Below are 13,373 nucleotides of genomic sequence, written 5' to 3' on the forward strand. Positions count from 1 at the left end.
GGAACTTTATGCACTCCTTTTTCATGGCTGACTGAACAGTCTGGAGTCAAAACTTTTGTGTCTACATTTTATCTGTAACACAGTCTGCAGCTAATCCTCATGGTGTCTTCTCTGCCTAAGGCCTCCATGGCTCTGATGTCTTGTTCATACCATGTTTGCCATGTGTTGCTTTTGTTTTGCTTTATATATTTTGAGTGTATACCTTTTCCCAACATTAGGTTCTAATTACTTTGAAAGTGGTGCCTATGACTTTTGACCTTAATTTGGACTACAGCTGAAAAATTGGGTCAGAGCTGACATATACCATTATTTTAATGTCAGTTGTACAACAGAATGATTTGATATGTGTCTATATTGTGGACTGATTTAGTTAATGTAAGTCTAGTAAACAGCCATGACCTCACAGTTACAATTTTTTCTTATGCTAACTTTAAGATCTACTTTCAGTAAGTTTCAAATTTTCAATATAGCACCATAGTCACCACACATTACTACCATTACATCCCTTTCACGCTTATTTTATAACTGGAAGTTTGTAACTTTTGACCACCTTTCCTACTCCTCCAATCTCCACTTATTGCAGCCACCAATGTATTCTCTGTTATCTATGAGTTCACGTTTGTTGTTGCAGTTGTTTTTAAGATTCTACATGTAAGTGAGATTATATGGTATTTGTCTTTCTCTGTCTGATTTATTCCACTTGGAATAATGTCCTCAAGGTCCATTCATGTCACAAATGGCATTGATTCTTTTTTATGGCTGAATAATATTCCCTTTGCATATACACACCCTGCCTTCTGTATCCAGTCATTCATCAATGAACACACAGGCTTTTTCCATATTTCGGCTACTGTAAATAATGCTGCAATGAACATGTGGGTGCAAGTATCTTTTTGAATTAGTGTTTACTTTTTCTTTGGGTACATATCTAGATGCGAAATTGCTGGATCGCATGAAAGTTCTAGTTTAATTATTTGAGGAACCTCCATACTGTTTCTCATAATGACTGCCCTAATTTACTTCTCTACCAATAGTGCACAAGGATTCTCTTTTCTCCACATCCTCTTCCACTTATTACTTCTTCTCTTTGATAACAGCCATTCTGGCAGGTACAGGGCAGTATTTCACTGTGGTTTTGATTTGTATTTCCATGATGATTCGTGATGTTGAGCATCTTTTCATGTACCTGTTTGCCATCTGGATGTCTTTATAAAAAGGTGTTTATTCATATCCTCTGCCCATTTTTAAGTTGTGTTGCTTATTTTTTTTCTATTGAGTTGCTTGAGATGAATGTTTCTTTTGATGACAAGAAAAAAAGCACAAGTTTTATATCAAGAATAAAAGGATGAGTGGTGCCTACTATTTTCCTACTATTTCCTACTAGGTTCCAAATATTTCCCACCATTCTCAAGAAAAAGCTGAAATGCAAAGAATTCTTCAATTACTTTCTTCAGTAATGTGCTGAATGTGATGCACTAGGTAGGGATGAAACCTGAGTGGCCACATAACCACAGAATACAATCTAGGAAGAGAATTATTTTTAAAGCCATACAAGGTTCTGTGATTAACAGCAATATAATCTTTACAGTTTTCCTTAAGGACTCACTAAAGCAGAGAAACACCAGCTTGAGTTTCATTTTGCTGTGGTCCATGTTGGCATTTTTTGAGTCTGACGCCCATCATGCGCTCTGGAGTTGAATCCCACTACATTCATTTCTCAGAAGGAGAAAAAAAAAAAATCCAGTCACACATTAAAGCATGCTATTAGATTAAGTCATCATTCTTCCTAGACATAATTTACTTCTAGGAAAAAGGTGGATCCACCATGTTTTGGCAAACTGCGGTACATGAAACTGACCTCAGGTTGGAGTAGAACATTGCAGATAATGGTTGCTCCAGGCCTCAGAACAAACCATACTTATCTCCTGTGGCAATGTTTGATTAGTATTTTTTTTTAAATTTATTTTATTTTATATAGAGGCATGTTTTATTTATTTATTTGTTTGTTTGTTTGTTTTGTTTATACAAGCACTGGGTACAGTCAGAAGCGCGGGAGGGTGAGAGAATTCACCAGAGCCAGAGCGGGGGGCAAAGCAGGCAGAAGGACCGAAGTACACTGCTGAGGGGAGCAGCGGGCGGCAGGAGAGGTCTGCGCGCCATGTGGGACCCTCCTCTGGTGGCCGGGGAGCAGCTGGGGATCGAACCGGCGCTGCAGAGGCTGCGGGCAGCTTCGCAACCCAGCGCTCAACCGCTGCGCCACCGGGGAGGCCCTGTTTGATTAGTATTAAAAGTCAAAATTTCCTGTAAATCTGAGCAATCTGCTCAAGAATATCAGCCATGTCCATTTGGGAGTGTTCATTTAATGGATGGTAGCCAATCTCCACTGCCCCCTATTGTTCTGAATAGTTACTGCCTTAATTCTCAGATTTATGCACTCAATCTCTGAGACTAATTCAGCATGTTTCAGTTTTATAAGTGGTATCTTTTATGGTGCTATTTGTATACACCTATTTGTTTTCCTTAGATACCCAGGAAACCTAATTCTAGTTTAACAGTCAAAGATACAGTTTCTCATATGAGTCTTAAAAAGATGACTATCTCTGCGATGAGACGGGAGTGCGATCTGGCCATTTTTCCAGTGTGATACTATGAAAGCTTCAACTGACTTTGCTCTTATTTTGACACAAAGGTTTTCCTATTTCTATAAACCCTGCAAACAGATATGCTTGCTCGGCTTGTGAAATAAACACAGCCACCTTGGAGCGGGAGAATGCGTCCCACAGTGTCCACTTCACCATCGTGAGACTACCTGACTTCCCTGAGGCTGACATATAGCTGTTCACCAAATATCTGGATGTTCTTGGTTACATAATAGTTCACTGTTTTATTTAACCCGTAGGTAAAAGAGAATTAAAGATTAACTGACAGGTGAAATTTACTAGAAGTACACAGAAGCCTCTAGAAGGGGCCTTAATTAAACTAACATTTTTGTAGTCTCCCTTTAACCCACTCCCCCACCAGCCACTCACCGTTCTGGAAAAGCAATATTTTCTTTAGATAAGAAATGGCAGGTTCTAAAGATTTCCTGATGTGTTTATTGGGCAGGCAAGGCCAAAAACGAAAGGCTTATGAAGTGGTAATTGTAAAGAAACTATTTCATAGCAATAAACTGCTAATCAATTGTAATAGCAGGAAATAATACATAATTAAAATGCCATATATCTTTTGATTATAGTTATTGAGATATATTAACGAGCAGTATTTCTCAGACCTGTCTGTCTTCTATGTGACTTTAGAGAATATATTTGATAAACTAGGTTGTTGTAGAGAAATTCCCTCACCTTGTATTATACAAAAGACATTCTGGCTATTTGTGTGTCAACTAAGTGGCTTCAATACTGCCACAAACCAGACAAGTGGTTCGTTTACTTTCGTGGAGTTGTTCAATGATATTTTACTACTTGTTAAATTCAATATTGAGAGCCTTTTTCTTAAATTGAGTAATATTCTATTTCATTTATTACCTTCATTTGTTGGATTTTCCATCTGGCTCTTTTACCAGATCTTATCAGTGGATGTAAAGCTAGAAAATTATAATCATTGTCTACTGTTTTGTAAACAAAACATCCGCAAATATGGGTTTGACATAAAAATTATAACATTTGCTAAGATAATTTCTAACAGCCCTGACTAGAATTGGCACCTATGCTTTCTTCTCACAGCTTTTAACTGTGCTTGTCTTCATCTGTTCAAAACAGGACTCTGCCAGCTGCCAGCTGCAGTGCCCTGGCTTCAACTTGGAAGAATAGCTATTACTTGGCTTATGCGCTCTTTAGTTCATTTTTTTTATTCACATAGGAAAAGGATGAGACCTGATCAGAACAGCACTTATGAAAGATTCTCCACTAGCATTTCACCAAAAATTGCAAGGCTCTTGTGAACTGGGGATAGTGGATATCTGAACACATAAAGCCCTAGAACTTGTTTTTTCATTGAGGTGAAGCATATAGGACATAAAATCTGCCATTTTAACAATTTAAAATGCACAATTCAATGGCATTGAGCATATTCACAATGCTGTGAAACCATCATAACAGATATTTCCTTTTTTTCCCCCCAAACAGAAATAAACATTCTCATTCATCCTTCCTCCAGTACCTGGTAGCACAGAATACTTTCTGTCTCTGTGAATTTGCCTATTCTAGAAATTTTATATATGCAGAGTCACAGAATGTCAATTCTCTTGTGTTTGGTTTATTTCAGGGTTCACCCACATCACAGCATGTATTCGAACTTTATTCCTTTTTGTGGCTGTATGATATTCCATTGTATAATGAGAGCGTTTTGTTCACCCGAGCATCTATCAGTGAACTCTTGGGTTGTTTTTACCTGTTAGCAGTGAGCAATGCTGCTTTCAACCCTGTGTACCAGTTATCTGTTTGAAGTCTTGTTTTCATTTCTTTTGGGTACATACGAAAGGAATAGAATTGCTGGTCATATGGTAATTCTGTTTTCTTTTTGAATGTCTTCTAAAGGTCTTCTACAGAAGCCACATCATTTTATATTCCCCCTAGCAATGCACCAGAGTCCCAATTTCTCCACATCCTTGCCAACATTTGAGTGTGGAGTGGTAGTATTCTATTAGCATATAGAAATATCTATTAAAGTCCTTTGTCCATTTTTAAATTTGATTCTCTTTCTGTTGAAATGCCAGATCCAAGGACATGGAGATTTGTCCCTGTTTTCTTTTATGTAAATGTTGTAATTTTAGCTCCTTATTTTAGCTCTTTGGTCCACTATGAGTTAATTTTTTTTTAAAGATTTATTTATTTATTTATTTATTTATTTATACAAGCACTGGGTACAGTCAGAAGCATGGGAGGGTGAGAGAATTCACCAGAGCCAGAGGGGGAGCAGAGCAGGCAGAAGGACCGAAGTACACTGCTGAGGGGAGCAGCGGGTGGCAGGAGAGGTCTGCGTGCCATGGGGGACCCTCCTCCGGTGGCCGGGGAGCAGCCGGGGATCGAATCTGCGCTGCAGAGGTTGCCGGCAGCTTCGCAACCCAGTGCTCAACCGCTGCGCCACCGGGGAGGCCCTACTTTAAGTTAATTTTTGTAGATAATGTAAGGCAAGACTGAATTTCATTCTTGTGCATGTCAATATTGTTGTTTTAGCACCATGTACCAAAGAGACTACTTTGTTCACATTGTATGGTCTTGGTGCTGTTGTCAAAATTCAAATGCTCATCAATGTGAGAGTTTATTTTAAGCTCTCAATTTAATTCCAAAGGTCTGTATATCTATCCTTATGCCCATATTACGCTGTTTGATTACTGTAGCTTGGCAGTTAAGTTCTGAAATCTGAAAAGGTAACTTCTCAAATTCTATTTTTTTGGGGGATTGTTTAAGCTATTCTGGGCCCCTTGAAATTTGATAGGAAGTTTAGGTGAGTTTTTCTGTGCAAAAAATGGTACTGCTATTTTGACAGGGATTGCACTGAATCTGCACACTACTTTAGGTAGTACTGTCGCGTTACTATTAAATCCTCTGATCATGAACATAGAATGTTTTTCCATGTCAACATATAAGCCACGTTTTATACTTTTTAGTGTACAAGTCTCACTCCTTAGTTGTTTCCTCAGTATTTTATTCTTTTGGATGTTAGTGTAACTGGAACTGCTTTATTTCCTGTTTGGAATTTTCACTGTTAGTGTATAAAATGGATTTTGTGTGTGGATTTCATATCCTACAATTTTGCCAATTCATTTATTATGTGTGTGTGTGTGTGCGCGTGTGTGTGAATTCTTAGGATGATTTAGAGATAAGGTAACACCAACTGCAGATTGAAATAGTTTCTTTCTTTCTACACAGAACCTTAGAAAGGGACCTTATTTGGAAAGAGGGTAGGTAGGTACCTATAATGAGGCCACAGTGGAGTAGAGTGGTCCCTTAACCTACTGGGAGTGGCATCCTTACAAGAAGGGAAGAGACAAAGAGATAGACACACATGGGAGGACATACAGTGACGACAGAGGTGGAAGCCGATGCGGCCACAAATAGAAAAGACTGCGGCTACATCCTGAAGTTGGGAAAAGAGCAGGGAAGTTTCCCTCCAAGAGTCTCGGGGTGGGGGTGGGGGGCGGACAACTCCACCTGGATGTGACATGTCCAGTCTCCACGCTGAAACAACAACTTCTATTGTTTCAAGTAACCCAGTTGGTGGTACTTTCAATGGCATTCCTGGGAAACTGGTTCTCACTCTAATTTGTATAAGTTTTCTTTTTCTTGCCTAATTTTTCTGGCTAGTTAACACTGATCCTCCTCAAAATTGTGCAACAATTGAAGAGGAAAGCACACTTATGTCAAATCCTACACTTATATCTAAGCCACCCATAGACACTATAAAAAAAGAAACCTACAAACACACATACCTGATATATACCAATGCAAAAATCTTCCACAAAATGCTAGCAAGCTAAATCCAGTATCATATCAAAAATATTATACACCATGGCTAAGTATAATTTACACCAGGCATGCAAGAGTAGTTCAACATATGAAAATCAATCAGTATAATATACAACACACTCATGGAAAGCAGGGAAATACATATAAGCACCTCGATTGATACACATAAGGCATGTGACAAAATTTGATATCCAATCATGAAAAAACACTCGAACCTGGAAAAGAGGAGGATTTCCTCCATATCACAAAAGCTGAACATGAAGAAACCCAGCTAATGTGAAACTCAAGGAGAACCACGGGTAGCTGGTCTCCCCCAGCCAGGAGGAAGACAGTGACGGTGCTTTCACCTCCCGAACCCAGCACTGCTCAGTTTCTGCTTGTGGAGGAGCAGGAGGGAGAGGTGCCTGCTCTGTCCTGCATCTAAAGCATCTTCACACATCAAATAGTGTTTACTAAATTCACATCTATCAAATACTAGTACTAGAATAAAAAAGCTGAATTTAATTTAGTGCTTACGAGTATCAGGCTCTGCATTGAACTTTATACACCGAAATCTTTATATACTGAAATCCTCACAGTGATGCTAAGAGGTAGGTATTATTGATATTTACCCATATAATAAATGAATAATTGTTGATTTTAGAGGCTAAATAATTTGCCCAAATTAAAACAGCTAGTAGGAACAGAACAGAGCACCTGAGGCAGGTGGACTGAAAAGACCCTGCATTTATACAGCATCTTTGCACAGACAAGGTCGCAACAAGCCCTCAGGCTGACTAGAGGTGGTTAATGTCTGAGAAGACTAATAACAAAGGTGTGGGAGGTGAGCAAAGGAACACAGGGGATCTGCCAGTAAGACAGGACACAAAGCTTTGGGTGCATAGTAAACAAGCCCCCCAAAATCTAAAAAACTCCATCATGACCAGTGTTTACAGCCTCCAATCAAGGCCAAATTAAAGCTACCCCTTGCAACTTCAGGAATCAATTAAAAAAACATCAAAAATGATAAATAACTTAGGCTATCGCCTGGATTTTCTAGGTTTACTATTACCCTGGTGATGAACACTCGGAAGAAAACTTAAAATCTTTATCAGGAAAGGTATTTAAAACTTACTTGGCTTGTGACCAACTCCTGGAGAAATAAAGACATGCGTGTGTCAGGCAGGTAACTGGGTGCTCTGCACTCACCTCTGCCATGTGCTTTGCCACGAGGCCCACGATGACAATGACCTTGCCCCTGAAGCTCTGGAGCAGAGAAGCGTAGGGGCCCTGCGCCAGCTCCCCTTCTGCAGTGAATGCTGCACTGAATGGAATATTGACGCTGCCTGAAATGTGGCCCCGGACAAAACTGAGAAGGAAAGTTTAAGGAAAACATCCTAGTGCAGACTTGAGTGTGTGCGCGAGATAATTCTTTACTGACATGAAAATTTCTCAATTGTCCCAAATTATAGGTTCATCTTTCAAAAACCTACTTCTGTCTGTCTGTCTGTCTCTCTCATTAAAGGAAACCAGAGAAATTTGAAGTTTCTGCTCTTCAAGGATGATAGCAGACAACACATCTTACCTTAGAAATGTTCTAGTCAGGTATTGCTTCATCATTTCTTTTTCTTTAAATGAAAGCATTTCATGGTAATATTGTTTAATTACAATGAAAATTTCTAAAAAGTGAATACAGAATAAACACTAACACTGAACATTGTCTGATAAGTCTTCCAGAATGGACAGAAAATTTATGATCATAGGCAGATTTCGTGAGTGTGACCTTCTCAAACATTTACACTGATTCAGGATTCTCAGTTACCCTCAGAGCACTTTTATTTTCAGTAAGCACATACCTTACAATGAATCTTTTTGATATCACAAGCTAAGCACCTAACAAATTAAATGTTCTCAGCAAAAGTACCTGCATCTGTCAGTATGAACCAGTGGCCAGAGTGAGTTTCTGTATTTATCAAACAGCCCTTATCAACTGGTAACATGGCTTTCTAGTGCTTTTCTAGTATCAAAAGCAGGCCCACCCCCATGCTATTGCCTCAAAGGACCTCACTGGGTTGGTGATGAGAGGGGGCCTTCAATTGCTATGTCTGTATTAGATGACGTGCCATAACCTTGACGAACAGGATCGTGGCTGGGATGGGGAACATGGCTATCTGATGTAAGTTGAGAATCAAAAGATTCTGTCCTTTGAAAATCAAAACTAAAAGCTACAAAGGACAATGGCCAGCCTGCTCTAATTTTACGATATGAAGTCTCACTTGAGTCCTTCTGAGTGAGACCTCAGAAGTCACGGGGGGATCAATGACTAATCAGTATGGATCACTTGTCTACTGCTGTTTCATAACTTTTCAGAGGATGTAAGAGGCTGTGGGACTTTATGTCTCTCATCTGCCTTTTTCCACATATAAATATTTTCTGAGTATTTGGGTACTGTCAGGTGCCAAAGCTGGTGCTAGGGTTACAGAGATTAAAAAGGGCATGAATCTGACTCCTGTTTTGCTTCCCTCACCCATAGATTACTTCCTTGCCATTGTGTTTTCTGTTTACCCTACTTAATAAGTATTAAATGCAAAATGTTGTACCATTTGGTACTTAATAAATATTGTCTTTACTGTTCATTTATTTTTCACATAAAATATCTTAATGTTTTAAATATTTTATATTCTTTATATTACATTAACTGTTTTTTCTGTGGTTTTACTTATATTTATGCTGCAGAAAGTAAAGGAGAATATCATTGAAAAATAACAGACTATGAGCTCCGGAAACACTTGGATTTACTGTCACTTTCAAATTGTATGAATATTTAAATTTTAAATATTTAGTTAAACTATTTGGAAGGATGTATCAGAAGAGTGGTATGTTCATACACCATTTTAGCAACAGACTTTAAAATTAAAATAGGGCCTTATATTGCTATATGTTTTTGATAGTTTTATGAGAGACTATGACTAATGGTTCAACCAAAAAACTAACTGAATGATAAGCAAAATAGCTCAGAAGGAGAAAGACAAATATACTGGATGGTTTCACTTATAATGTGGAATACAGAGAAACAAAACAAAGAACCAGACAAAACCAAATGCATAACAAATCCTGGACAGTTGACTGAAAAGCAGAAGGGGAGAGCAGGTTGGGAGAGGAGTAGGAGCGGCCTAGTGGAGCATGGTGGAGAGTTACCGGGGCACTGGTGGTGGGCAGGGTATGAAAGCATACATTTATACAGGTTCAAACCTATAACCCCTAGGACAAATGCAAGGTTACAAATGCAAGGTTTGTACAACCTTAATAAACATAACTGGGGGAGGGGGGAAAGAAACAAGAAGTGAAAAATTTTTAAGAATTTTAAACTTGAAGTAACATTAAAAAAAAAAAAAAGAACCAAAAACTTCTAGAACATGGGTATCCCCAGTAACCTGGAATAGTAAGCTTCTCTGGGGAGTCTACTTACCTACTGTGCCAAGTAACTTCTGGTACACTAACAATCAGAGATAGGAATAGTAATTTTCTATCAAAAGATGAGGATGTAACATTTGAAATAGCAAGCTCTCAAATTTTATTTTCAGTAATCTAAGATTCTGTGGATTATTTCACGGATTTTGTAAATATTTAAAAACTGCATTTCAAAACTTGTGGTTGAAAATGTGCAAGTGAAAGCTTACCTATGCTAGTAAGAGCTTGTTAGAGACCCTAAACCCACTAGTCCTTGCTTTAGTTAGTAAATATTGTGTCAATTTATGAAGAAAATTAACTAGGCCAAAATCCATTATCCATATACTGTATTTCTAAGAAAGATTTTATTTTACAAGGGAGTTGCTCTGTCAAAGTCTGGAATCATTTCCCTACAGTATAATTAGGCATGCTCTCTGAGAATTTGACAGATGATGAAAATTTAAGGGGAAAGACCAAACTATTCATATTTTGTAAGTGTTCATACTTTGATGCCCAAAAAATCAGAAGTTATGGCACATTTAATAGTAAAATGTCAGTGAAAAATATTTTAACGTGTTCTCTATAAACCAGTAATCTAAAAATTGAAATAAGCACAGTTCACTGTTAGGATTTAGCAAGTTCTTGCTCTAGGCTGTGAGGAAGACCAAGTGTGTAACTAGTCGTCATCTTGGCCCATACTTTATCTACATTGGAAGGATTTAAATGCCCTCAAGAACAGCAATATACACCAGAGGAACACAAAAACTAAGAAAAGAATCAGAAATTCTGATGTTTGGAAAACATTTTAAGGTCTCTGGTATGTAATAGTATCTCAGGAAACAACATGCAAGTGCACTCTGGCATCCAGCTTGAGAGCTACTGAATTCAGAGGAAGCCCAGATAAGCTCATTGCTTTCACCACATGCCCTTAAGACAAAGCAAGGAAGCAAGCACTATGAACAAGAGCGCCCCCAGGAGGCCGAGCTATGAAGGATACTCCTCACTGTTACGGATGTCCACCACCAGGAGCTTTGGCTTGCTGGACTTGGTCTTCTTGGTGGGTGCTTTGAAGTGGCCGGTCACTGAGAGTTCGCACAAGTCAATCAGGTCCTCTGCCGAAATCCGGGGTGATACTTCGGACTTGAGGTCATTTAATGGGATGGATTCTCTTGGCTGAAAAAAATGTACAAGCAACACAAATGCTGAGAATATGACAGAGAAAGACGACAGGCCGTGTAGGGTAGCCTCAGAGAACACGGCCTCCCGGCAGTCTGTTGTGTAATGGAGCCCTTCTTACTGAGCTTTACGTTCTTAGAGGCCACCGTGTAGGAAGCACTGTCCTGCCCAGGATAAGCTCCTGACTCAAATGTGATAGTGTCAAGGCAGATTGTTCCTTACAGGTACACTGGATCTTTAAAAACAGCTCCTGGGGGGCACATTTCACTTTTCTTCAAGGATAATTACTCTTGTAAATCACATTAATTACAATGCTGGTAATGTGAGAAACTGCTGTGTAACTCGGTACACATACCAATTAAAGAATCTGGTTCTGAAACATGCATGGGGCTCTTATAACTTATGTTACAGATGCATGGTTAAGTGGAAATTAGATTCTCAGAGATGACTGAGAGCAAAATATCTTTAACAGGAAACCAAATTGACAATGTAGCAACCTTAAAGTAGATAAAACCAAACTCCAAACAATCAAACCAGTGCACTGGCCTATGGTTGTAAAACTGATTCAGACTGAGGGCTGTTTACACTCATTTTCTGTCATGGTCCCAAGGAGAACGCAATACCACTCAATTAAAAAAATATATTAAGCAGTGCTCATTAGTAGTCTCTCTTGAAAACCTTTTTAGTATATCTTGAGAATTTAAGAACTTTTAAAATTCGTTTGATTGCAAACACACAGATTCAAAAGAAACATGTCATTTATATGCTTAATAATTTTTCAAAATTGAGCCTAATTATTATCCCATTTATTCTCTTAATTCCACTGTGGAATTACCTACTTAGAATTTCTAATTAGAATTTCTAGACTAGTAAGAATAAAGTATATGTATCACTTATCTGACAGACTTATTCTGAGAAACACTTGTTTTCAACTGGAACATGAATGTCAGCTCTCATCTCTGGGTTTCCCTGCACCCCAAATTCTTTAGTAGTAAAGCACTTGTTCTCTCACTTCATTAGCTCTTAAATAGAAATGGAAATTGCTAAGCTTTATGGATTTATGGTTCTTAATAAAAAATAGGCATTAGGAATTTTAATTTTCTAATATTAGGAATTAAAGCTACTTAAACATCCTGGAATGAAAAGCGCTGCAGGAAGATTAGAGAGCTTTACAATCAGCAAGCCATACAATCAACGCTTCCATCTCCTTTTCACTAGATTGCAATCTCTGCAGGTATTTTTCCCAGCTTCCACATGAGGTTGCACATTTATGAAGATAAAATAAAGAACTTTGATTACTTCTGCTTTTCGTGATGAAAGTGGCATTCCAAGCAGAGCTTTTATCTGAATGACAGGTGTGCCCTGCCTGATGAAGAAGACTTGACCTTGGCATTGGCCCCAATCAAATACATCAAATGTGAGGAGCTTTTCAGAGGAAATAGCAATTGCCAGGTGAAATGGTAAGAACAAGGAGACAGGAACCACTCACAAATCTATAACTTTCTGAACTTTTGTGATCATGTATCAGTAAAGACTTTAATGGCATGCATGCCAGTTCTGCAAATTAATTTTAAGAGATTAGTAAGTTATTACTTTGTTTAATGATTAAAACACAGAATCTAGCTTTTCCCTTGTGAAACTGTTTTCTACATGATTATTATCATTCATTGTCTAATTTCCACATAAAGGCATACCCATAAATCTCCCACAGTACAACTTTTGTTGTACTTATCGCTGACATTGGCATTTTCCTGTGTGACTGAGGTTATAAATTCATGGACAATTGTTATGGACAATGGACAAAAATTTAGGACAACTACAGAATAGCTCTGGAAATGTCTTGCCCAGTTCTGCCCAAGAGCCTGCATATAAAATGTATATTAAACTTCGTTGTTTAAATTCCAGAAAACAATTTGCCTGAGAACTACCTAAAAAAATTTGTGTTCTATTCCCTACCTAGGCTGAGAATTTATTTAGCAGTATTAGTGGTAAAGATCACACGTTTCAATATACTGTGTCCCTCTGAAAAGTCTATCTGGGAGTATTAATTCTACTACTAAACCTGGTCACAAGACAGGCATTTTGCTGGGTCTGCCCAGCTCCTGGTAGGATGGCTCTGCAACGCCACCTGAGCCTGAGATGCCCACGTTCTAATGCGAGGACTCCTGCATAGTCTTTTGCTGCACATGGGACCTGCAACTAAGAGGGTTTCACCCTGTACCGTCTGATCTCACAGGTAGCAGCTCCTACATAACCACCATAGCAGTTCAACTATGAGTGTCTAGAACACTCTTCCTGTAT

At 38.5% G+C, this 13,373-nt stretch overlaps 1 protein-coding gene across 3 annotated transcripts in view; it reads right to left on the bottom strand.

The window, feature by feature from the left end:
• TBCK (TBC1 domain containing kinase) overlaps positions 1 to 13,373 on the bottom strand; it is a gene marked incomplete at its 3' end in the record, with an annotated part of 123,915 nt that overhangs the window by 15,696 nt on the left and 94,846 nt on the right. For all 3 annotated transcript variants that reach the window (XM_084251938.1, XM_084251937.1, XM_084251936.1), the window contains 2 exons: positions 10,894 to 11,069; positions 7,656 to 7,815 (listed from right to left, as the gene is read on the bottom strand). In XM_084251938.1, coding sequence (XP_084108064.1) covers positions 7,656 to 7,815; positions 10,894 to 11,069 — 336 coding nt within the window. The remainder of the gene's footprint in view (positions 1 to 7,655; positions 7,816 to 10,893; positions 11,070 to 13,373) is intronic.

This window comes from Talpa europaea, assembly GCF_964194135.1.
Source record: "Talpa europaea genome assembly, chromosome: 13".
NCBI lineage: Eukaryota > Metazoa > Chordata > Mammalia > Eulipotyphla > Talpidae > Talpa > Talpa europaea.